Source organism: Eleutherodactylus coqui, chromosome 2 (genome assembly GCF_035609145.1).
Source record: "Eleutherodactylus coqui strain aEleCoq1 chromosome 2, aEleCoq1.hap1, whole genome shotgun sequence".
NCBI classification, from domain to species: Eukaryota; Metazoa; Chordata; class Amphibia; order Anura; family Eleutherodactylidae; genus Eleutherodactylus; species Eleutherodactylus coqui.
In genome coordinates, this window is record NC_089838.1 from 58,935,062 (window position 1) to 58,961,390 (window position 26,329).

The 26,329-nt window shown below is 42.6% G+C and overlaps 1 protein-coding gene across 3 annotated transcripts in view; it reads left to right on the forward strand.

Moving 5' to 3' along the window:
• Positions 1-26,329, forward strand: part of SLC4A9 (solute carrier family 4 member 9) — a 76,774-nt gene that overhangs the window by 25,620 nt on the left and 24,825 nt on the right. For all 3 annotated transcript variants that reach the window (XM_066591036.1, XM_066591035.1, XM_066591034.1), the window contains exons 5-11: positions 8,826-8,983; positions 10,607-10,694; positions 11,158-11,312; positions 13,924-14,037; positions 20,204-20,378; positions 21,771-21,904; positions 23,534-23,805. In XM_066591036.1, the coding sequence (XP_066447133.1) occupies positions 8,826-8,983; positions 10,607-10,694; positions 11,158-11,312; positions 13,924-14,037; positions 20,204-20,378; positions 21,771-21,904; positions 23,534-23,805 (1,096 nt within the window). The remainder of the gene's footprint in view (positions 1-8,825; positions 8,984-10,606; positions 10,695-11,157; positions 11,313-13,923; positions 14,038-20,203; positions 20,379-21,770; positions 21,905-23,533; positions 23,806-26,329) is intronic.

Consider the following 26,329-nt stretch of genomic DNA (forward strand, 5'->3'; position numbering starts at 1 on the left):
CAGTGTGATTGTTCTCAGTGAGAGAAGCTAAGTAATCTTGTAGGTATGATATCTTTTAATGGCTAACAAAAATACATAAAGTTATAGTGGGCTTTCAAACCCACTCTGGGTTCTTCCCAGGCCATAGTGTTTCTGCTGGACTACAGAATCCAGCACAAATTCGCTATATATGAAAATGTAGGATGTTATTCGTGTGGTTATTGCTCCTGCTTTACTGTAGTGGGCAAGTCTAAAATGTTTACTAATCCTAACAATGGTAGAACATATGACATTAGACAGATTATTAACTGTAGGAGCATGGTTTTTATTTATATAGCACAATGTTCCTAACCTAAAATCTATTTAGGGACAACGTTCCAAGATCTTAGGAAACAGATTTTGAAACATCCAAGCTGCATACGGACCAACATGGACACTTCGAAATCGTGTCATGTAAATGTAAAACATCGTGGTGATGTAACATGCTTGAGTTTGGGGGACTTTATCAGCAGGAATTGGGACCACAGAGGGGCAATTTAGATACAATCCAAATTGCAAACATTAAGATTCTGTGTTGAAAGTAAATAAATTTAACTCTTTCCCTCCCCAAATGACGTACCCTTACGTCATAGGGATAGTACAAGATCATAGCAGATCTCGCGCTATCCCGCAGCAGGAGCCGGCTGTCAATAGTAGATCGCGGCAGGGAAAAGGTTCACGTAGGGAGCGCGCTCCCTCTGTGACTTCAGCCGACTCTCGCGATAACATCGCGAGAGCCCAGCTGGTTGCTATGGCAACAGGACGCCAGATACCCGCTTCCTGTATTGCCATTGCCTAAGATCGCTATAATAAGCGATAAGGCATGGCAGGAGAGAAGTCCTGCCATGCCTTATTGAAGTGATCTTCAGTCCTGCAGATTGTGTAAAAAGAAGAGAAAAATAAATTACAAATAATAAAAATGTGAAAAAAGTTAAAAACTAGAGATGAGCGAACCTACTCATTTCGAGTAATTACTCGATCGAGCACTGCGTTTTTCGAGTACTTCAGTACTCGGGTGAAAAAGATTCGGGGGCGCTGGGGGGTGGGGGGAGGCGTGGCGGAGCGGGAGGTAGCAGCGGGGAACACGGGGGAGCCCTCTCTCTCTCCCTCTCCCCCCCCCCCCCCACTCCCCGCTGCAACCCCACACTCACCCACGGCGCCCCCCGAATCTTTTTGCCCGAGTATGGAAGTACTCGAAAATCGCGGCGCTCGGGCAAAAAAGGGGCATGGCCAGGTACGCTCGCTCATCTCTATTAAAAAACCTTTTTTTTATGCTTTTTCTCATATTAGCATAAAAAAGCCCACATATTTGGTATCGACGCATCGCGACGCGTACAATAAATTGAACATACTTTTTATCCTGCATGGCAAAAATCGTTTTAAAAAAACACTAAAAAACTGAGGCCCAAAAAGCGCAATAAAAGTGATTAAAAAAATGTATGTACCCCAAAATGGTACCAATAAAAACTAGAGTTCGTCTTGCAAAAAATAAGCCCTTGCAGAGCTCTGTCCATGGAAAAATAAAAAAGTTATAGGACTTTAAATGCAGCGATTTAGAAAAAAAAATAATTTCAAAAAAAGGGTTTCTATTGTCGAAAAGTGGAAAAACCTAAAAAAAACAAATAAGAATTTCCCCTCGTCATCCTGACAGCATACACATGGAGGTTGTCCGCTGGACACCTGTTGGGACAGGAAGCGGAAAAACATACAAAAGGCAACTCCCACCACCGGCTCACCAGTGTCTTCCTGTCCCTACAGGACAGTCCATGTGGAAGCCTCCAGGTGTATGCTGGAGGTGAAAAAAGAAGGAAAGAAAACTCCTATGCAGCCTGTCCGCCCGTGGGGGGACAACTCTCTGTTCGGGCTGGCAGGGCTTGCGCGGGTGAGACCCTATGTGGGGACACTCACCCGCAGGATCTACCCAGCACCGCGTTCCCTGCGGGGAAATCCTTCCCCAGTGCGCTGCCCAGTGGGGTTGTCGCACTGGGAAGATACAGCCCGGTACCTGCAGGGCTTGGAAGAATCCGCCCTCCGAACGCCGGCGCCTCCAGGCAGGGAACCAGAGCATCTGAGCAGGTATGCCAGCGGGGAGAGAGCGCGCGGCGCGGTCCGACCGGCGCGCTCGAGCCAGCGTCTCCACATAGTGTGTCCTCTTCAGAGCGTCCCGACGTATGGGGTATCCCCCGGGTCCGGCGCGGCGGAATGACGTCAGCGCGGCCACGTCACGGGGGGGCGGGGCCTCGTAAAAAGGGCGCCAAAATCTGAAAATTTAAAAAAAAAAAAAGCTGGATTTTCCCCGCATGTCTTCTGTCTGCACCTTAGAAGAAGATGTCAGCCAGAGAGGACACGGAGAGCAGCCTGCTGGTGAGTAGACCTCCTTGGGTCTCGCACAGGGGAGAAGAAGAGAATATCAGGTGCTGGAAATTCCCCTTTTGCTGTCTCCGTCTCTTAGGACAGAGAAGCACAAAAGGTTAGAGAGGCCAAGAAGCGAGTGCGCAAGTGTCCGGTCTGCTTGCGGCGACTAGACGAGGGCCACACCAAGCCCTTATGCGCAGACTGCACGGAGAAAGTGGTCCGTGAGGAAGGCTCCTCGGGCATATCGGATATCCGATCTATGATCCGCGAGGAGATTGAAGCCTCTCTCTCATCTCTTTCCTTTCCGCCCCCCACGAAAAGGGTAAGGCGGTCACAGATGGAAGAGTCGGACTCTGAGGAAGGGCTCCTAGAAGATTCCCCCTCAGAATCCATGCCGCCTATGGAGGACGCAAGGAAGTATTTCTTCTCATCGGCGGACCTGGGGCAACTATTAACCGCGGTCCGACGCACCATGCAGGTGGAGGAAGAGACGCCGCAGCAGCCATCCTTTCAGGATAGCCTGTTCCGGGGACTCCTACCGCAGCCAAAATCGTCATTCCCGGTCAATGACATCTTGAAACAGCTAATCCTGACCGAGTGGAAACAGGCAGAACACAAGTTTTTTCTGTCCAAAGAATTCAAAGATCAGATGGTCTTCACCCCGGAAGACATTGAGTTCCTGGAAACCGTCCCTAAAGTGGATTTGGCGGTCGCCAGGGTCTCAAAGAAGGCTGCCCTCCCCTTTGAGGACATTTCCCAATTGCGGGATCCACTGGATACCAGAGTGGATTCGGCAATGAAAAAGGCCTGGGAGACTGCGGCCCTCACCATTAAAGCCAATATCACGGCCACGTCTGTGGCGAGATCTATGACGGTCTGGTTAGACCAACTCCAGACACTGATTACTCAAAGGGGCTCGAGGGAAGACATCTCCAACTGTCTTCCCCTCCTCCAACAGGCAACCGGCTTCCTGGCAGACGCCTCTATGGAGTCAGTGAGGTTCGGGGCCCGTTCAGCAGCGCTCTCGAACACAGCCTGGAGGGCCGTCTGGGTAAAGGCCTGGACGGGGGACAATGCCTCAAAGAACAGGCTCTGCTCCTTGCCCTTCCAAGGACGCCGGATCTTCGGGCCTTCCTTGGATACACTCCTAGAGAAGGCATCAGACAAGAGCCAGGGATTACCGTCAGAGAAACCCTTCAAGCGGCCTTCCTCCTCCTACCCTCCTCCCTTTGTTCCCGCTTGAACATACAGGGGGAAGGGGAAAACCGGATGCTGGTCCTATCCCAAAGGCGGAAAGGGTGAGAATCCGCCCTCCGGGATCCGGCAAGTGGGGGGTAGACTGAGGGGGTTCGCCAGTAAATGGCGCGAAATAACCTCCAATCCCTGGGCCTTACACCTAGTCTCGGAGGGCTATAAAATTGAATTTTCCTCCCCTCCTCCCCGGAGGTTTGTGGTTATCCCTTGCCAGTCACCCGCGTCTGCTCGGGCCCTCCAGTTGGGGGTACAGGACCTGTTGTCCCTAGGGGCCATCACTCGGGTTCCCGCAGAAGAACTGTTCAAGGGGTGCTACTCCCCCTTGTTTCTCATCAAAAAACCTAACGGGTCCTATAGAACCATAATTAACCTGAAACACCTGAACAAATCTATATCATACCAAAGATTTAAAATGGAATCAGTGAGGTCAGCGATCCCCTTAATCGCACCAGAGAGCGTCATGGCCACGGTGGACTTAAAGGACGCCTACTATCATGTCCCCATACACTCAGATTCCCAACAGTTTCTGCAATTCGCCCTGGTGATAGAGGGGTCAGTCCCTCATTTCCAGTTTTCGTGCCTGCTGTTCGGGATTTCCTCCGCACCTCGGGTGTTCTCCAAGCTGGTGTTAGAGATGGTGGCGGCACTAAGGACGGACAAGGTGTTGATTGTCCCATACCTCGACGATTTCCTGCTCATAGCAGGATCAGCTTCGGAACTCCAGTGCCGGGTCAACCTCACACTCCGTCTGTTCGAGTCGTTAGGTTGGATCATCAACTTCGACAAATCCAGTCTTCTGCCCGAACAAAAGAAAAAGTTCCTGGGAGTTATTCTGGACTCACACCGCCAGTGTTCTTCCCTTCCTCTAGAAAAAGCAAAAAACGATCCAAGACAAGAGCCAGGCACTTTCTTTAGCCACCCAAGTCTCCCTAGGAGAGGCATGAGGGTTCTCGGCCTCATGACAGCTTGCATTGAAGTAGTCCCGTGGGCCCAGTTACATTGTAGAACTCTCCAGGACTTCATCCTGAGCAATTGGGATAAATTACCAGCTTCCCTGGATCAGAAAGTCGTCCTTACCCACAAAGTAAAGTCCTCCTTGGGGTGGTGGACGTCTATCTCCAACCTTGCCAGGGCCACGGTTTGGGACCCTGCATCTCCAGTATCCATCTTTACTGACGTGAGCGCAACTGGCTGGGGGGCCCACTTAGGCCGTCATTACGTCCAAGGGGGCTGGAACCAGAAGGAAGCTACTCAATCTTCCAATTACAAAGAGCTTTGAGCTGTCTGGAGGGCCATCCGGGGCCTCGAGACAGAGATCGGGGGTAGACCCATTAAGATCTTTTCAGATAATATAACAACGGTGTCCCTCATTCGCCACCAGGGATCCACGCGGAACCCCCGACTACAAGACCTGGCGGCGAAAGTTCTCGGGTGGATAGAGCAGCGGACACCTTCCGTCTCAGCGTTCCACGTAAGGGGCCCAGAGAATTCCATGGCAGACTACCTCAGCCGCAGGAGGATAGACCCCGGGGAGTGGGCGCTACATCCAGAGGCATTCCAGTTAATTACGGAAAGATGGGGGACACCAAAGGTGGACTTGTTTGCCTCTCGGGAGAACAGCAAGTGTCCCAGGTTTTTTTCCAGGGGGGCAGACGGGGGCTCCCTGGGAGTGGGACCTGGCATACGCCTTCCCACCTATCCCCCTGATCCCTCGGGTTCTAAGGAAGATCCAGGGGTCCCCAGGCTCCATTATCCTGGTGGCCCCATTCTGGCCCAAGAGACCTTGGTTCCCGCTCCTGGCCACTCTCTCGACACAGGAGCCTCTACATCTGCCGCGGAGAGACGACCTCCTTCAACAAGGTCCCCTGATTTGCCCAAAAGTCCGACAGTTCAGACTGGCGGCCTGGAGGCTGAGCGGGTAAAATACCTGAACCAGGGCCTATCAGGGAGGGTGACCACCACCTTATGTGAGAGCCTCAAAGAATCCACCAGGAATATATACACCAGGGTGTGGGATACCTTCTCTAGGTGGTTGAGGCATAGTATTCACGACCTCCAACAACCTGACATTAATAAGATTCTGGAGTTCCTTCAGGATGGATTGGACATGGGGCTAAAACCGGGTACCCTTAAGGTCCAGGTGGCCGCCCTGGGAGCCTTTTTTGACTTCCCCTTAAGCGACCATAGGCTAGTTAAAAAATACCTTAAAGGGGCAGTCAGACTCATGGGACCTGAGCCTTGTTTTGCAGGCCCTTTGCGCACACCCCTTCGAGCCCCTGGAAGAGCTCTCAGTTAAGATCCTCTCCTATAAGGTTGCCTTCCTAGTGGCCATCACATCTGCCAGGCGGATCGGGGAAATCCAAGCCCTCTCTATTAAAACTCCATATATGACCATCTTCCCGGACAAAATAGAGTTCAGGCCTGACCCTTTCTTTCAACCGAAAGTCCTCACAGACTTTCACAGAGAGCAAAGGATAGTACTTCCCTCCTTCTGCCTGGAACCCCGTAGCACCACGGAACAGAGGTTCCATAACCTAGATGTCAGACGGGCAATCCTGAAGTATTTAGAGGTCTCACATACCTTCAGGAAATCTAACAACCTCTTTATTCAATTTCAGGGTCCACGCAGAGGAGGGGCCACTACTAAGGATTCCCTAGCGTGGTGGGTCAGGAGGGCCATAGAAGAGGCGTACAGATCCCAAGTGATCCCACTCCCGGGTGAAGTTAGAGCACATTCTACTAGGGCGGTCGCCTGTTCCTGGGCGGAGAGAGCCCAGGCGACAACCGACCAGATCTGCAGAGCCGCCACATGGTCAAGCACCCATACTTTTGTAAAACACTATCGCCTGGACGTGGGGGCCAGCCGTGACGCGGCCTTTGGGTGGAAGGTGCTGCAGGCAGTGGTCCCTCCCTAAAGCCCTTGGTTGTTGGTATTCCTCCATGTGTATGCTGTCAGGATGACGAGGGGAAGACAGGAATTAGGTTTACCTGTTAATTCCTTTTCTTGAAGTCATCCTGACAGCATAGGGGCTTTTCCCTCCCCTTCAGTTAATTTTTACGTGACGTAACGTACTGTACTATGATTTCGGTATTAAAAATGATTGGTTAAGCAAAGCCGGGTCACTGTAGTTATTTGGTACACACTGGTGAGCCGGTGGTGGGAGTTGCCTTTTGTATGTTTTTCCGCTTCCTGTCCCAACAGGTGTCCAGCGGACAACCTCCATGTGTATGCTGTCAGGATGACTATAAGAAAAGGAATTAACAGGTAAACCTAATTCCTGTCTTTGGCATTGTTGTAACTGTACTGTCCCGCAGAAAAAAAGTGTGTCATTTATGCTGCATAATTAACACTGTAAAAAAAAAATCTATGGCAGAATTGATGCGTTTTCTCTCCCTACGATAATAAAAAAAATAATAAACCTTTTATAATATGGTCTATGTACCCAAAAATGGTACCAATAAAAACTACAGTTCGCAAATGCAAAAAACAAGCCCTTATACGGCCGCACCGACGGAAAAATAAAAAAGTTATGGCCCTTGAAAAATGGAGATGAAAAAATACCAAAAATCGTTTGGTCCTCAACGCCAAAATTGGCCATGTCCTTAAGGGGTTAAAGGAAAGAAAGAATGCATTGATTTAGAAATGTCATATAACCCTATTTTATTGACAATAGAACATAGAAAACATATCAGAAGTTAAAAGTGATACATATTTCCATTTTCTTTAAAAAAAAAATGAACTCATTTAAAAATGGTTGATAGCAGCATAGCACAAAAACGTTGGTCCAGGGATGTGTCTAACATTGTGTAGCATCCCATTTTCTTCTTACAATAATCTGTAAACATCTGGGAAGAGAGGAGACCAATTACTGGAGTTTGGGAGAGAAGTATTTTCCTATTCTTGCCTGATGTAGGATTCTAGCTGCTCAACTATACTCACCTCTCAGCCGTCTATGTCCCCGGCACAATGCTGTCCCCGGTGGTGCAGCAAGCTGCTTCAGACTTCTCCCTGCTGCCATTTCCCTGACTCGGTTCTGAATTCCCCCGCCGTCAGCGCTGTCTAACTAAGCGCTGTGATAGGATCGAGTGCCGGCCAATCACAGCAGTGATGAATGACATCACTGAATGGCTGTATTGGTCTATCAGGCGCTTGCTGTGATTGGCTGGCTCTCGATCTAATCATATGGCTTAGTTACACAGCTCTGACAGCCAGGGAATTCAAAATCAAGCCAGGGTGATGACAGCGGGCAGAAGTCTGAAGCAGCTTACTGCACCGCTGGGAAAAGCATCGCACCGGGGACACAGACACCGGCTGGGAGGTGAGTATTGCGTTTTTGTTTTTTTTTTACCTAGTATATACTCGGGTATAGCTAGGCTTATACTCAAGTCAATAAGTTTTACCAGTTTTTGTGTTACATGTTACAGCTTCTTTACATATTACAGCTTTAACTTGCATCCGTGGATTGCACTGCTACCGTAACTGTGTTCACAGACAGTGATTTCTGGAAGTATTCCTGAGACCATGCATTGATTTGCATTACAGAACCATGCCAATCACAGGCAGCGCTCGACCATTTAATGAATTGAATGAATGGCTGAGCGCTGCCTGTGATTGGCGGCTGAGCGCTGTGACCATTCACAGGCAGCACTCAGCTGTCATTCAATGAATGGCTGAGCGCTGCCTGTGATTGGCTGAGTGCTCAGCCAATCAGACACAGCTCTTTGAGCAGGTCTGAATGAGGGCTTCTCCTATACAGCTTTCTTGTAATAACTTTATATCTTTCATGAAATCTTATACTCTGCTATTTAATTACTGTATCAATTTGATAGGAATATAATAATTTTTCAACTTGCTAGTCCATTTAACTGATATTTTAGTTATAACATCGAGGGGAATATGTGGGCTTTTAAATTTCTTACTCGGTCCCGCTGTGTTGCACCAACCACTTCCAGCTGCATTCTGACAAGGCGTCATGCGGTACTGCAGGCGGCTGATGTTGGTGACATCATAGGTGAGGGACGAGCTGTCAGTTCATTATAACAAACTCCTCTTTCTATCACTGCATCTAATTTGACTTGAAAAAATATTTTTTCCAAGTCAAATCAGTCCATAGCCATTAAGTCACATGCTACTGTATTTCTAACTACTGTATTACATTATTTTTATTTTGCTCTATGTTTACTATGTTCTCTTTCAGCTAAAGAATAAATTCAGAAGGAAAATTCCCGATGGAACTGAAGCAGCAAATATTCTTGTTGGTGAGGTGGATTTTTTGACTCAGCCATTTGCTACTTTCATTCGACTAAAGGATGCAGCTGTACTTGGCACTTTGACAGAAGTGGCTCTTCCCACTAGGTAAGATCTGTGGTTACCTGATGACACACCAGAAGATCTGACACACAGCCCAATAACTGGCTTTTTTCTGTTGACTATGCAGAGATGTCAACCTAGAAGAGCCCTTTATATGGTGATAATCGTTTAGCAGGCCACATCAAAGGCCATGGCAAGTCTACAGAAGTAGTACTACTCTTTAAGTATAAAGTAGTAGTAATTAAAAACAGTAGTAGTAATTAATGTATATTCCCCTATATTCTGCTCATAATATACACTTTCCCTGATAATATACACCGGAAACAGTATAAAACAACTTTTATAACATGGTAGACTTTGATACAGCAAACTCATCTCTAGAATACCTCTATATAATGCAGTTACCATATAATGGTCAGATACCAGTTCTACACAGTGATAGTAAAACCGTGCAATGCAGTTACCTCCAGTGATCGCAGATGACATATCCCCTGATTAGTTATCTGCTTACACATTTTGCCTTTTTCTCGTCCCAGACCACTATGACGACTTCTTCCAGCTACAACTCATTTATGCACACACTCACTATCTTGCTGTTACTTCTTCCCTTTTCAGTGCACCCTTTACAGTAATGGTTCCCCATTCTGTTCCCCAAAAAGTAAAACTGTCCCTGCACAGTAATAATTTCACCATGTGCCCCCACAAAACAAATGTGCCCACCTCTATGATCCCTCAAAGAAATTGCTGCTTCCTCTGTGACCCCACAAAACTATTGTGGCCTCCTCTAAAATTCAATCCTTGTCATATAGCCGAGGAGAACCATATTGCTGAAACTTAGCATTCTTATCAAATTGGAGTTCTGCAAACCATTCCAACATGTTGAGGTAACTGTCTGATGTCATAGTGCTATCTTCAAAGAGAAATGGTCCAGTCATGCGATCTATGGCAAAAAAACACCATACATTAATTTTAGGGCTATTACGCTTGTAGTCAACCTATTCCTGAAGACATTTACTAGCCCAAATTCTTACGTCGTGCTGATGGACAAGATACATGATGTAAAAAACACTTGTCATTGTCAATTTCATCAAGAATAGCCACAGCAAAATTGTATCTTTGGCGATGCATCATCTGGATGGAATGCATGTAATAACTGAAGTTTCAAGTCAGTAAAAAAATTTACTTTTTTCAGAACTCTATGAACAGTTGTTTTGAAAGGTCTAATTGTCAAGCATATTTACACACTGATTTCTTTGGACTGCTGATGTAAACTTCAAATGTCTACAACCAGCTAACCGATGGTACCTACTGACCACTGATGGATGGTTTTCTTGAACACTGTTTGTCCAGTGAACTACCCATATCTTTCAACTGTCTATCTCAACGCAGAATGTTGTGTTCATGTTTTGTTGGTAGTCCTTCTTTTATCACACAGCGGTACTCACACATGAATCGTTGCCATGTAGTGATGGGTATGCACTCCCACTAACCTCAAGATGAAAACTTGGAGACTTTGTACTTCTCTTGACACCTGTTTCATGTGCCTGTCGTGTTGCATTCCAACAGCATGTACAGTATATGTACCCGCAAAAACTGTCCATTAAATACAATATAAAAGTATATTTCATCATGAACCTTTTTTCAACTAACCAGTTTTTATTCTTGCAGATTTATTTTTATTCTTCTGGGTCCAAGAAGGAATGTAAGAGCTTACCATGAAATTGGCAGAGCCATGGCCACCTTACTCACCGATGAGGTAAATGTTTTATTTCTTCTACAATATCTTTACATTTCTTGCTCTACAGTTGTCATTATCTGAACACGATTAATGTCTTGCAGATTACAATAGCTTGTCTACGGTCACTTTAGGGTGCAATTAGCCTGCATTACGCATGAAAAGACGTGGCTTAATCTGCCGCTGAAGAATTCCACTACAGAACCCGCAGGTCTACCAACAGGTTTTCATGCAGAATTGATGGTAGAATTAAGCCATTTTTAATTCCACATCAAAATCCACATGGAGTTTACCGCTTCTTATGTGGGCTAATTCTACCTTTGAATGCACCATTAGACTTGTATACAGTTTAGCTTCTATTATTCTGTGTAGAACTGGACTATAAATTTTATTCAGCATAAAAATATGAAATGTATACTGAGCTCTGAAAAATCATTGCTTAAATAAATATTTTTTACCTCTCATTTTTCACAATTATTTGCAGTTGTTCCAGAAAATTTCATATAAAGCTATGAACAGGGATGAACTAACAACAGGAATTGATGATTTTTTAGATGAAGTTGCTGTTTTACCTCCTGGTAAATGGGATCCTACTGTACGCATACAGCCTCCTAAATTTTTGCCATCATTACATAGAAGGTAAAAATGCTTAATATGGTTACATTTTCTTATAAGTGTATTAACCCCAAATGGGGTTTGTATGTAGGGGGATTCAGAGCCAATTCCGCTACATACAATGTGAATGCCGGTTGTTTCTTACAGCTGACAACCGCCATCAACAGCCGCAATCAGCATTAACACTGATCATGGCTGTTAACCCTGCAAATGCTGCTGTCAGTTCTGACAACTGCATTTAAATTCTCTGATCAGTTTTGTGGGTTTGTGACCGCCCCCCATCGTAGGGTGCTGTTCAGTTGAGAAAACAGCCTGGGGCCTTCTAAAGCTACAGGTATGACTCGATAGAATGCTAGTCAGAGGGCAGTAAAATGTAATACTGCATATTACATTATATTATAAGAGCAATCAAACAATCACAAGTTCAGGTCCCCCATGAGGACTAAAAATCATGTTAAAATGAGTTTAAAAAACTTTTATTAATTATCCAAAAAATAAAAGCAATTTAAAAGCTTTTTAAAAACCCTTTTCCTATGTTTATAATTTAAAAAAAAAATCAAAGCAAAACAGAGAAAGAATTTTCTTGGTCACTCTGTGTCCAAAAACAATTTCATTAAAAATTATCAATGTCATGCCATTTTTGCTGCAGTGCGTACACCATAGAAACAAGACACCCCCTCTCCCCCCACTAAAGATGGCGAAATTTCCTTTTTTTTCCATTTACTTCCACTTTTTAAAATGCTTAAAGATTTTCAGTACATTATATGATACATTAAATAGTACCATTAAAAAATACAATTCGCCCTACAAAAAACAAGCCCTCATACAGCTATGTCTATAGATAAGTAAAACACTTATGTTTTTTTAAATTGGGAAAGAGAAACTGAACATGAAAAAAGGGCCACATCCTTAAGGAGTTAAAGTGGAATTGTCATCAGATTATGCTGTCCTATGTAATGGCAGAATAGCAATGGGACAGGTCCAATTTCCTACTCGACAAAATGGCATAAAGAATATTGTTGTTTTGGGTTAATAGGAATATACTGGACCCATAGGGACACATTTAGAAAAGGTTTTTTCAACACTTTATGGCGTAAAAAAGAGGCAATTTTATACACAAATGGGTCTTTGTACACAAATTTGTGCCTTTTCCCCTTTTTGTGCCACCGTGGCACTTTTCCAAAAAGTGGGCAAGGCTTGTCAGGAGCAGACGTGGTCATCCAGACTGACAGACTCATCTATAACTAATGCCATAAACCAGCCTAAATTATGCCAGAAATGCACACCTAGTTGGGACAGATGATAGGAGATGTAGCTATCCCAGTGGAAATTAGTTGCAGTAGGGATGAATTTATCCTTGTCTTACGGTAGTTGGTAAGAGTAATATATACATGAAGTGGCTGGTGTAGTCAACCCAGAAAATATTCAACCCACGGGTACATGTGTATAGCACAGAATTGTATGGACCAAAAACTGGGAATAGGGCGCAACCCTTTGATGAGCATGCACATATGCAAATATTGTCAGATGAATTCACTGATAATACCTGCTTATAATTACATGTTTTGAAGCAATGCAATGCTTCTTCTTCAGTAGTGCTGAGGACACGTGCAACTTTGTGCAGATCTGGATGCATGTGCTGTAGAATTGCTGAAGTCTTCAGTCATTAGCACTTTTACCTTAAGTACTGGAGTCCTAGGTTCAAAGCTGACCAAAGACAACATCTGCATGGACTTAAAATATTACCCTTGTTTCTCATTGTTCTCCTCCTCCAAAGAAGAAGTAAGCAGGAAGTGCAAGTATGGTGCCTCAGTCCTTAGCACTGTTGCCTTGCAATGCTGAAGTTCTAGGTTCAAAGCTGACCAAGGGTGATGTCTGTATTGGTTGTTTATGTTTTCTTTGTGCTTATTCTTGTTGCTCTTCACCTCCTCTACAGGTGAAAGAACAAGCGTGGTGGCTGAGTTGTTAGTACGGCTGCTTTGCAGTGCTGGAGTCTTGAGTTCAAATTTGACCAAGGGTTATGTCTGTACTGGGTTTTTCAAACGTGATGTTGTCTTCGATGAGTTTTGAACCTAGGACCACAGGACTATATGGCAACAGTGTTGACCACAGAATCACATTTATTAAAGAACCAGCACAATCAATATCATCATCTTCGTAAATGCTGAAAAACGGACCTAACTATAATGCATGTAAAAAGGAATGAAGGCTTTTCACTTCCGTTTTCTGATTTCCATTTTTATTCTGTTAAAAAACTGTTTTTGTGAACAAAGATTAAAGGTTTCCTGCATGACTATTGCCATTATAGTATATAGGAATTAGGGAAGCAGCCAGGTATTTCGCAACCCACATAAACTACAATGGAGAAAGCAGATTCATTTCTGCACTTCATTGCTTTCTGTCCGAAGATCCAAAAATGGGAGTGGCTGGGGGCCACATAGAATGTCATCTTGGATGGCCCACAGGGCACTGTGTGTATTTTACTACAAACTCTCAAAAACTATCCAGGCTAAATATGTACTGTAAACTAAAAACTACATCCTACAAACTGTTTATTCTGCTTTCTAATTTCAATTGATTTCCAATTTATACTGACTACATTTTCCAAGTTGTTAAGTTAATGCTCTTTTAATAGGCAAGCAATACTACAAAGAGAATCAAAAAACCACTGCAATGGAAAGTCCCATGTAACAGAGAAATTAGCACATGGACATCCACAAGTCAGCGAAGAACTCCTAAAAACAACCAAGTAAGTTTCATGATGGAGAACAAATCAGTGGAATCTTAGTAGTGGTGTATAATATAATATTACAGGGTACAATACAGTGATATTCATAGTTCAGTATGCCACAAATGGGGTTGTGGGCTATGTGACCAACAATCCACTCTACCTTAGCTGATCTAGTTAAATACAGAACTAGGGTGATAAACTAAATCTTTGCTTTGGGTAAAGGAAAGCCTAGCAATGTCTATGCAGGGAACCTTATAGACTGTATAAAGGTATTTGTATATAGTGTGCCAAGTGGTCTTCATAGCATCCAGTATCTTGAATCCCAAAGTATCTGTCAGCAAATAGAAATGTATTCCTTAGGGGTGGGCTTATGAACATTGGCACAGAGCCTACATGGCTTCTTTATTATGGAACCTTATGCCCTACATGTGCTAGACCACCAGGGATACTGGAATTAACCTGATCACTGCCTTAGGTATACTGGCATTATACAGGCACCCTTCCCTGCCCTAGATCACCAAGTATACTAACTTTGACCCATTCACTGACTTAGATCACCATGTATACTGACCCTAACCCATTCACTCCTCTACATCACCAGGTATACTGACTTTAACCCATTCCCAGACTTAGATCACTAGGTATAGTGAACGTAACCCCTTCACTGCCCTAGACCAATAGGGATTCTTATATTAACACATTTACTTTCCAAAACCACCATGGATACTTCATTTAATGGCCTTACGTAGACCACCAAGCATATAAATGTCCACCCTTACTTTAGCTAAAATTTGTAAAGGATTACAATTACACATGAAACCAATTCAATACAGTACTGCAAATTACTAGAAAACCCTTGAATTCTGCAATAAGAACACAACCCCTGGGTGCCACACACAGACACATAGAATAACATATTAACATAGTTCACAAGGCTGAGAAAAGATACGTGTCCATCCAGTTATCCCATAATGTTAATCCAGAGGGAGGCAAAAAAAATCCATGAAGTAGAAGCCAATTTACCTTATTTTAGGGGAAAAAATCCAGTTATTAGTGACTGTAACATGTAAAATTATTACATTCAAGAAAGGTGGCCAGGCCTCTCTTATACTCTTTTAGTGAATTCGCTATTACTACATTCCCAGGCAGAGAGTTTCACAGTCTCACTGCTCTTACAGTAAAGAACTCCTTTCTATGTCGGTGTAGAAACTTTCTCTCCTCTAGACCTAGAGGGTGCCCCCTTGTTACAGTCACAGTCCTGGGTATAAATAGATGATGGGAGAGATCTCTGTATTGTCCCCTGATATATTTAGATATAGTAATTAGGTCGCCCCTCAGCAGTCTTTTTTTCTAAACTAAATAACTCCAATTTTAATAGCCTCTATATCAAAATTGGGCTTATTCCGTTTTTTAAAAAAGATGGCTGCGAGGTGATAAGCATCTCGTGATAGGAGTGTCTATCTCAGAACCATGTTGCTTTGAAAGCATACTGTATCTTTTGACGCACATATCTAAAAGTGTCTTGCAAAAAGGAAATATAATGTATACACATCTGTTTACTACCCTAGAATACAAGAGATACTGACATTAACCTGTTCATTGCCCTAGATCACCAGGGATATTGTCATTACTCATTTCTCTGCCCTAGATCAGAAGAAATGCTGACAATAACTCCTTTTTTCTTTTTTGACATTAACCCCTGTATTGCCCCAGACAACCAGGGTTGCCGACAATAAACTTCACTGCAGTAAACAATAGATGATGTTTAATAATAATTGCCTGGATGCTACATGGCCCCGTATATATGGCCGTTTTACAGCTGGAGATTAGGACGCTACACGTTAATATAACTTTGCTGTTTCATCTTGCCAAGCTTGGAGGGAACAATGTCCCAGTCCCTAGTTGTCCCACACACTAGCTTAGAGTGAACATTGATGGAGATATAAGTGAAACATACAGACTGTCCATGGTTGGAGGCTATAAAGAGAAGTTCCATGGGTAAAGCCCAAAGTTTAACTTTTGCACCATAACCCATGAGCCTTTAGCTACGCCCTTGTTTGAATAATATACTGTTTTTTTGAAATTGCAGGTGAACACAAACCTAATTCCAAAGCTCACCTGCAGTGCACATTTTCGTAAACTGATCCCAAATAAACCTTTATAGCGCAAGAAATGTAATTATAGGCTTTAAGTTCAACAAGAGGAATCAATTATAGGTTGAAGGTTCAAAGTCATTAGATAACTTCAAATAATTTCATCCAAATCTACTAAATTTGGCAGGTATGTCACAAAAGTAATTCTCCAAATGTTGTTATATAAAATTGCAAATAAAGTTCTAGATAAATGTGGCTGCTATGCACAGTTCATGACCATATTTACCATAAAGTGTGCCAGAAGAGGAGCTCATGGATTATTTTATCATACATTATTATTACTAGATTGACCCGATGTTCGCTACGTGAACATAAAATGTTTCAAAAGTGGTGGTTCTGAACTTGTAAATCTTCTTGGTTAGGTGATTATTTAGAGTGTCACTTTGTATTTGGAGCAGACATCTAATATAAAAAAGCCTACAGGTCTCTCTCTGTTTGTCTGTCTTTCTCTCTGTTTGTCTTTCTCTCTATCTGTCTGTCTCTTTCAGTCTGTCTGTCTCTCTGTCTCTTTCTCTCTGTTTGTCTGTCTCTCTGTCTGTTTGTCTCTCTCTCTCTCTCTCTCTGTCTCTTTCATTGTCTGTTACTCTCTCTGTCTGTTTCTGTCTATCTCACTCTCTCTCTCTCTCTCTCTCTCTCTCTTTTTGTCTCGGTATCACTTTGTCGCTCTGTCTGTCTCTTTCATTCTCTTTCTGTCTTTCGCTCTCTCTTTCTGCCTCTCTACTGCTTTCTCTGGGTCACTCTTTTGCTCTCTTTCTGTCTTTATATTGCTCTCTCTGTATGTCTGTCTATCGCTCTCCCTCTGTCTATCACTCTCTCTGTCTTTCTATCGCTCTTCCTCTGTCTGTTTCTCTGTCTCTCTATTGCTATCTCTATCTATTTGTATCTGTATCTCTCTGTCTGTCTATCTCTCTCTCAGTCTCTCTATGCTCTCACCTTTTCTCTATCACTCTTTCTTTGTCTGTTTCTCTATCGTTCTCTGTCTGTTTCTCTATGGCTCTCTTTCTGTCTGTCTTTCTATTGCTCTCTTTATCTATCTGTCTCCCTATCACTCTCTCTATCTGTCTCTCTATCACTCTGTCTGTTTCTCTGTTGCTCTCTCTCTGTCTGTCTCACTCTCTATCTCTCTTTCTGTCTATTACTCTCTCTGTCTCTCTATCGCTTTCTCTGTGTGTTTCTATCGCTCTTTCCCACTGTCTCTCTATCGCGCGCTCTGTCTCTATCTCTCTCTCACTCTGTCTACTGCTCTCTCTCTGTCTCTCTATTGCTCTTTCACTGTCTCTCTCTGCTTCTATCGCTCTCTCACTCTGTCTCTCTATTGCTCTCTATCTCTGTCTCTCTATCGCTGTCTCTCTCTGTCTCTCTATTGCTCTTTCTCTCACTGTCTCTCTCTATTGCTTTCTGTCTCTATCGCTCTCTCACTCTATCTCTCTATTACTCTTTCTCTCTGTCTGTCTCTCCATTGCTCTCTGTCTCTCTATCTCTCTATTGCTCTTGGTTGGGCAGTGTATAGTGCAGCATAGCAATGTATGCTGTGTTGCTTAGCAACGCTTCACTCATTCCAACGCATGCCTGAAGCACAGCAGCACCACGCCATAGACTTAACATTGTAACTTCCAACCCGCCTGACGGTCCCTGAATGTATTAAACTCACATTTGATGATTTTATGGCACCGGTGAGCATCTGTGTCATCTAATGACACCAACATCATCCACCAAAGTTACAGCAAAGGGGACAAAGTGTGGTGCAAGAAAAAGCATGTAGGCTTATTTATATTACATTTGCATAATAATTACTTTTGGAGCTTCCAGTTCTAATGGAAAGTTGACAGTAGATATTTAATGTTTAGGTGTATAGGGGGTGCCCGCCTTCATTCTGCTACCTTGTTGCCTTCATCACAAAATGGCTGCCATTGTCTCACTTCCCTATTTCAGCATTGTTAGAAAGCCTGAGGCAAGCCGCTACTATCTGCAATGGAAAACCTGCTTCCAGAACCCTTGTAAGGAGAACTACAGGGAAGACACAGGCAGGATGTGCATGTAATTGGTGGTGGGTTATACAGGGCATGGAGAATGGGGCTTGTCTCAGATTTTTAAACAATGCTGTGGAACCCTGAGATGGTGGTGAACATTTTATAATGAATGGAGTGGGGTAATAAAAACAGAAGAATGCAAAGCAGGATGGAACATAAGGACAGCACCCCCTTTGTCTCCTATACATTAGTGCTGTCTTGTCAAAATTTGAACTGAGATCGGAAGATCACGTTAACTTCTGCAATATACCTACGACATTAAGTGTACTCGGATGAAGTTATTTGATGACTATGATTCTTTTTTTTTTTAAACAAGCGTTTATTAAAGAACACATGTAAAATACAGCTTCAAAACATTACCACGTCAGTACATCAAAATCAGAGAAAGAAATATATGACAATGTGCGAAAAATCAAAATACTGTACCAGCCATGCAATAAATCTGCTATAATCAAGTCCATTGTTTCTCTTTTATTTTTTTTAAACAAAATTCTCAACAAATTCTCAACCGGGTAACTCTGGATAAACAAGGGGTAAAAACAAAGCAGACAATAAAACCACACAGCACCACTGAGACAATGAACTTTAAAGAGTACTTGTCGCATTGAAAATGCAGTCCTTTCTGCAGGCATGATGTTTTACAGCAGGAGGAGCTGATTGATAGATAGTTTTATGGGGAAATACTGAATATAACTTGTATTTTATTCATTTAAAATTCTGCTTATTCTTTGCTGAAGAGTCCAGTGGGCGGAGCTATCAGTGGTCGATAGCTAGTTCTATATTTACAGCCAATCACTGATAAGACCACCCACTGGATTTCCATGCCCAGAATGAGAATGGATGTCAGTGAATAAAATGCAAGTTATAATGCATCTTTCCCCATAAAACTACAGTATTTATCAACACGCTCATCTCCTTGTATAACATGCTACCTGCAGTTTAGACAGCATATTAAAGTTGAGCAGTTCCCTATAAGCATTCAAACTACCTCCTTTTATGATGATGTTAGTAATTATTAGGAAATTATAGCACCAGTGTTTCTGGTAGCGCAATGTGCCCACAGCTCATGCTACATGCATGTCACACACACAGCTCTGGTACATGTACATCACACACAGCTCTGGTACATGTACATCACACACAGCTCTGCTACATGCACATCACACACAGCTCTGCTACATGCACATCACAGACACACAACTATGCTACATGCATGTCACAAACACTCAGCTCTGCTACATGTATGGCACACACACACACACACACACACACACGGAGCAATCCCTGGTCATGTGACCCCGGACTCCTCCCACACAAGTGACTGGTTACATGACAGTGACACCATCACAGGTCCTGTAGGCACATGGCTGCTGTCTGGCTCTGCAGGTTCTTAGCAAAGTGAAGGACCTGTGATGTCACCATCATGTGATCAGGGGCAAAGCTCAGAGCCCTGGTGACTGATCCCAAGATGATGGCATCTTCACATGTAACTCACACAGTCACTCACTTACAGACAGGTGGTTGTTAGTATTCCATAGCAACTGAGGCCCCGGGGGTTTGTAGGGGATGTTGTCTGCCCGTAATTTACACAGGGATGAAAGACCTGTGATGACGTCACTGTCATGTGATCAGGGTGCGGAGCATGTAACTCTCTCATGGACACCGAGCCCAGGTGACTGATCACATGACGGTGACATCATCACAGGTCCTGTAGGTACACTGCTGCTGTCAGGCTCTGCATGTTTTATGTTCAAGGACCTTTGCAGATGTCACCATCATGTGATCAGGAGGAGAGCATGTAACTCACACAGTCACTCATGGACAGGTGGTCGTTAGAATTTTGATTCTTCCAGTTTGATTAGTGTCCTACAGTAACTGTTTTACCTTTTGCCCAATGCACAGCAGTAGCCCTCTTTTTGAAATGTGCACCGCTTCAGATAGGTGTAAGGGTCTGTAGTGTTCTCTTGCAGTAAGTATTAAATTGCTTATTTTGTCACTAAGGTTTTTTGGTGGACTCATTAAAGATGTGAGAAGAAAGGCACCATGGTATTGGAGTGATTATTACGACGCCCTGAATCTTCAATGTTTTGCTTCAATTTTGTTTATCTATTTGGCAACAGTAACAAATGCTATCACTTTTGGCGGTATGCTGGGAGATGCAACGGATAACATGCAGGTAGTTACCATTCAGACAATCTTTGTCTTTTTACTTTATATTTTCTCTGTTTTATTTTGGTTTAGTAGCATTTACAGAAAGACTATGTGACTGCTTTAGGGCTGTGGGTAGAGGGACTCTGAGCTTGAACTGCTTCTCATTATGTCATTACATTTGCCTGATGGTTTTTTTTTTTAAAGCTCCAACTGGTCCAATATTGGCTCCCAGTGGTGGTAGCTCTATGCAGGCAGAATTATATCATTTACTCTTTTCTCTATTTTTTTATTAATTTAAGATACACCCTTTTTTAATCCTACCACTTATTATTTCTTGGTTTTTGGTTTTTAATGGTTTGAGTCTCATGTTTTAGCCAGTTGTCACCTCCATCATTGGGAAATTAACATTATGTCTTAGGCCTCATGTCCACGGGATAATTTTTATTTTAAATCCACAGCGTTTTTCCCGCACGCGGATCCGCGCCCCATAGGGATGCATTGGACACCAGGTAGTTAAATAGCTGCGGATGTCATTCTTCCCGTCAGGCGCAGATCCGCGTGCGGGAAAAAAAATGGACATGCTCCATTTTCGTGCTGGTCTCCCGCAGGCTTCTATTGAAGCCTATGGAAGCCGTCCGGATCCGCGGGAGACCTGTACCAGAATTAAACTCACCTGCTCCGGACGATGGGCTGAAGAAAGAAGATCCGGCTGCGAAGGAAGCAGGTGAGTTTATTCTGATTTTTAGGCCTCATGTCCGCGGGGCAGGAGGGACCCGCTGCAGATTCTACATGAAGAATCCACGGCGGGCCACTTTTACGTTTTATAATCCAGACTTGGAGAAACATTTCAAGGTCGTGACACCTGCCCATGTTATTTGATTTAAATATAATATGAAAGCCAAATTGCTACTAAAACGGAAGAGAGATGATCACATAATTCTGTACAATTTATCACTTAATTGTATCTTACATACCAAAGTTTTTAATAAAAACTTTTTGAACAATAATTTAACTCTATGACTGAAGTGAAGCAGTCATAGAGTTAAATTAAGCTACTTAAATGGCCTTTTGTTTCATGTTATTTCAAGTTAAGATGAATTAAAAAATACAACCCCTCTCAGAAATAACAGGACATTGAATAGTAAAAAAAACAATTACAATTCTTAAATATGTTCAGTATAACAACTTAAATTAATCAAATAGTCCTTTTCTAATGACAGATTACCTTTAAGGCCCAAAACAAGCTAGTCACTAAAGGGTTAACTAGAATAACTTTAGAATGATAACAGATATATTTTAGTCACACAAAATAGTATATGTTTTAACAATATGTACATTTGTCTTATAATTGTACTTGCATTTACTTTTGTTAAAATGTAATAAGTCAATAACTTATTGTGCTTTCTTTCTATTTCAGGGGGTTCTTGAAAATTTTATAGGCACAGCAATTTGTGGTGGATTTTTTTGTCTATTTTCTGGACAACCACTAACTATTATAAGCAGCACGGGACCTGTACTTGTGTTTGAGAAACTTTTATACAGTTTTAGCAAGTAAGTGACTTTATTTGTAGTTTTCATAATATTTGAAAAATAAGAGATTATATCAAACTAAATAGATGAGTACATTTTGGTATTTAAAATGTACAGAAATGTTTACAATGATAATTCGGTCAATTTTCATTTTTAATTGATAAACTTGAGTTAATTAATATGCCAATGTGTTTGTTCTATGCTCCAAACGTTTTCATCAATGGTTCAAAAGGTTTTTATCGTATCAGATTCTGTGACAAAATTCTTATGCGGAGTTCTATCTAGACCTGACAAAATATGAAGTGACCCTCACAGTTCTCATATTAACTAGCAGTGACAGCCAGAATTTACCCCCTAAATCAAAATTAGTAGTCAGAATTCCAGCCAGAGCTGTTGGGCAAACTTTCTGGGCAAAACAGACTTGTTGGTCTCCCCATTTCTACATATCATATGGAAGTGGTAGGCCATTTTGTTTAAAATTGGCCATGTGAGATCTATTGTTTCAGATGATTTATAATGTCCTATGTGTATGATCAAAACATTCTATAGTTCAAATCAAATGTATAGGAAGACTAATGCTAGGGATACACGACTTTGGCCACAACCTAGGTTGCATGGTCAAAGATCGTAGTGTAGCCCTGTGATATACTAGTCTAATGGAAGTCAATGTGGATCTCGTTAGAACTTGCAAGTTGCCGTTACTGTGATATTCAGATTGCAAAAAATCCAGCAAGGTTGCCTTTTTTGCAATCTGCACTTTGTGTTTATAGTAAATTTTGAGGAGATTAGGAAATCACTGGTATACACTGTGAACTTTGACTCTGCAGCCAGTCACCCTGTAGCACTAGCATAAATATAAGATAAGCAGCTAATAGTGATAATAGTAATAAAGTGAAGCTTATAAAAAGAGAACAACCACTATCAGATTTCTCTGGACTTTGTGTCACAAATTCCATTGAAAAATATCAATCCAGCCTGATACAGCTTCTCCCAGATCATAAGAGATACATTCATTTCCACAGAAACTAGAGACAAACTAAAGGTTTATTTTTCCTTGGTGACCTATTCTGTACATATAGTTACCAACTGGAGGGTTTAAGTGTTAAAAATATTTATTGAGGGAACTAGTCTATTTCTGCAGCCATAAAAATCAAACGACAATTGGCCTGTGTAAACAGGCAGTTGTTCTTCTATGAATGACTACCTGTTTACTGTCAATGGAGCCAGGTGGTTAGAATGATCTCCAACCCGCTCTAACTCCATTCATTGAGCGATCCTCGCTCCTTTGTGAAAGCACAGGAGTGATTATCGATGGGACAACTGTTGGGCAATTTAGTCCGATGTAAAGGAACCCTAAATATTTACTGCACAGTCTTGTTCATCTTGTGGGACTGCTAAAATCTGGTTGATAGCCTAGGGCCTTGCATCAGACATCCCTGTGGGCAGCTGACATTGCATGTATGAGGCAATTTTTTTTTTTACACGAACTAGCCTTCCATGTGAAAAATCTGCCTGTGTGCATAGCCTAATTGGCTATAACATATTGTATATACTGTATAAATACAAAACTATTTAATTTGTTTTGCAGAGATTTTATCTTCTAATGGTCTTTTTCATGCATTAAAACTGTCACTTTTTTTTTTCTTCCAGAGACTACAATTTTGAATATTTAGAATTTAGACTTTGGATTGGACTTTGGGTAGCATTTTATTGCTTAATTTTGGTGGCTACCAATGCTGCTTATTTGGTGCAATATTTCACTCGTTTTACAGAGGAAAGTTTTTGTGCATTAATAAGCTGTATTTTCATTTATGATGCCGTGAAGAAGATGTTAAACCTCGCTGATTACTTTCCAGTTAATTGGAGATACAATATAGATAATATAACACAGTACAGCTGTAAGTGCAGTTTACTTAACATTGGTAAGTACAAATAGGTAGTGTATAAACAAAAGTATCATTTAGGGTGGCTTCACACGAGCATGCTTTTGTGCATGCATACGTACACGCAAAAACACGCTTGTATTTGCAACATTGCATTCCCTATGGTGTGTGCACATGTCTGTACTTTGCAGGTGCGTGCCTGCAAAGATAGGACATGCGTGCATCACAGGGAATGCACGCATTGTTGTCAATGGAGCTCCATTGAAAACAATGGTCTGCCGGCCCCCTGCATTCTTTTTTAGGGAAAGGCTTTACATATAAGCCCCTCCCTGAAAAAGAAACATTTTAGTGTAAAAAAAAACAAACAAAAAAAAAACCTCTCCGCCGCTGCCGTGACCCCCGCGGGGATGAAGAACACATCTGCCGCATGTGGCAGATGTTTCCTTCACCCCTGCTAGTTAAAAGAATTCCCTGCTGCTACATTTTCCACATCTGTGGCAGATGCAGCAGAGGAATTCTTCAATTCTCAACCGCAGCTGTCACACATGACATCTGCAGTAGAGAATCCTGCTGCCGGCATCCCTGGCATTGAATTTCAGGGAAGGGCTTTAAACATAAGCACTTCCCTGAAAATCCAATAAAAATAGTGTAAAAAAAAATAAAAAAATACTCACCTACCTTCAGCTGCTGGGCTCAGCCGCGACTTCTGCTGTTGTCCCCGGCTCTGTAGTTCTGAGCTATCGATAGCGGCAGAAGTCGGCGGTTGAGCCCCCGCAGCTGAAGGCAGGTGAGTATTTATTTATTTTTTTTTTTTACAATATTTTAAATGGCTTTTCAGGAAAGGGCTTATGCAGCCCTTCCCTGAAATCCATTGACGGCTGTGCTGTCCCCGACTCTGTAGCGCTGCTGAGCGATCAGTATGCAGGGATTTAAAATCCCCGCCTGCTGGTAGCACTGCACGCAGCTGCATACACGCGTGTTTTTGCTTGTACGTAGGTGCGCACGTATATGCGCACAGAAACACGCTTGTGTGAACTCACCCTTAAGTCAAGTTTTCATGGTATACATTTTTAAAAATTGAGTGGTGTTTTAACTTAGAATGTCTCCACCTTTATAAAACAGTTTTTATATTGGCCATTGAGCCTTGTAATAGATTTCCACTCGCAAAACACTGCCTGTTCTGTAAAGAAGACAGGTTAGAAACTTGCTATCATAAGGCTGGAAGCAGATAATGCAGGATCACAACATTGACAATAGGTGATGGACAAAGCTCACTTCTTCCCCCTCCCTGCATAGTGATATCTGCAAAAATATACTTCAATATCTGGTTTTAAAATAGTAAAAATATATAGCCATAAAGCCATCTTCATGTGATTTTCACATGATTAGGTTAGGAAATTGGAATACAACCAAAAAGAAATATTGAGTAATTTTTAACATATTGTTAGTTCCACAGGCAGGGCTTCATAGGCTTGCATGGATAGCAACCCTTGGAGCTTGCACTAGACCCTAGGCTGCCATGTAAACCCATCAGTAACCCATGATCAAATCAATAGTGGCTTACTTGCCATAGTCAGAATTGAACGCAGCATGTAAGCTATCAAACGGTCATGATCAAAGCTAGCCTCGCTTTTGGCCATTTTGGGTGGGTGTGAGCTGTTTCAAATAGTCAGCACCTGCCCAATAGGAAGTAAACCAAGCCTGCTTCATACCCATCCTGCACCTCTGTGACATAAATGTACATCACAGAGAGCAAACAAGTGTAAGGGGTATTCAAGAGACGTAATGTTTAAAGTTTTCACCCATCCACTGGATAGGGGAAAGCTAATAGATTGTGGAGGTCTGACCACTGGAACCTCAAAGGTCTCGAGAATGGGCGTCCTGTACCCCCCCCCCCCCTCACTGCAGGGTTGTTGCTCTCATTTGCAGTGACATCAAATTGAATAGAGCACTAATAATGCATGTACAGTCGCCGCTCCATTCATTTCAATGGGACTAATGGAAATAGCCAAGCACTATGTATTTGCATTGAAATGATTAGAGTGGCACTGTGAATGCTTAACCACTGCTCTATTCAATCCCTTCCTCACTGTGGGGGAGAGGGGGTTGCAGTAAGGCGGCAGTTTGGAAGAGAGGGGACATGGGATCCCTGTTCTTGGGATTCTGGGTGTCCAAGCAGTTAGACCCCAAGGAGCTATCAGAAAAAACATTAAGTGTTCGGAATACCCCTATAAAGTAAAAAGTTGTTCATTATAAGAAATTGTTGAAGATTTATACAAAACTGCAGCAGTAGGATAAACTATTTTTCTATTGCATTTTGGTAGAAATGTGTATACATACTACTGTATGTGAATACTTAGATACAGTAAATATATATAACACAGTAACATGTTATTCAGACTAAATAGACTCTGGAAGGACACAAAAAACACTTGTGTCCATGCAGTTCAGCCTACGTTCCTGCAGTGTTGATCCAGAGAAAGGCAAGAAATCCCAGTGAGGTAGAAGCCAATTTTTCTCATTTTAGGGAAAAAATTCTTTCTTGACTCCAAGTCTGGCAATC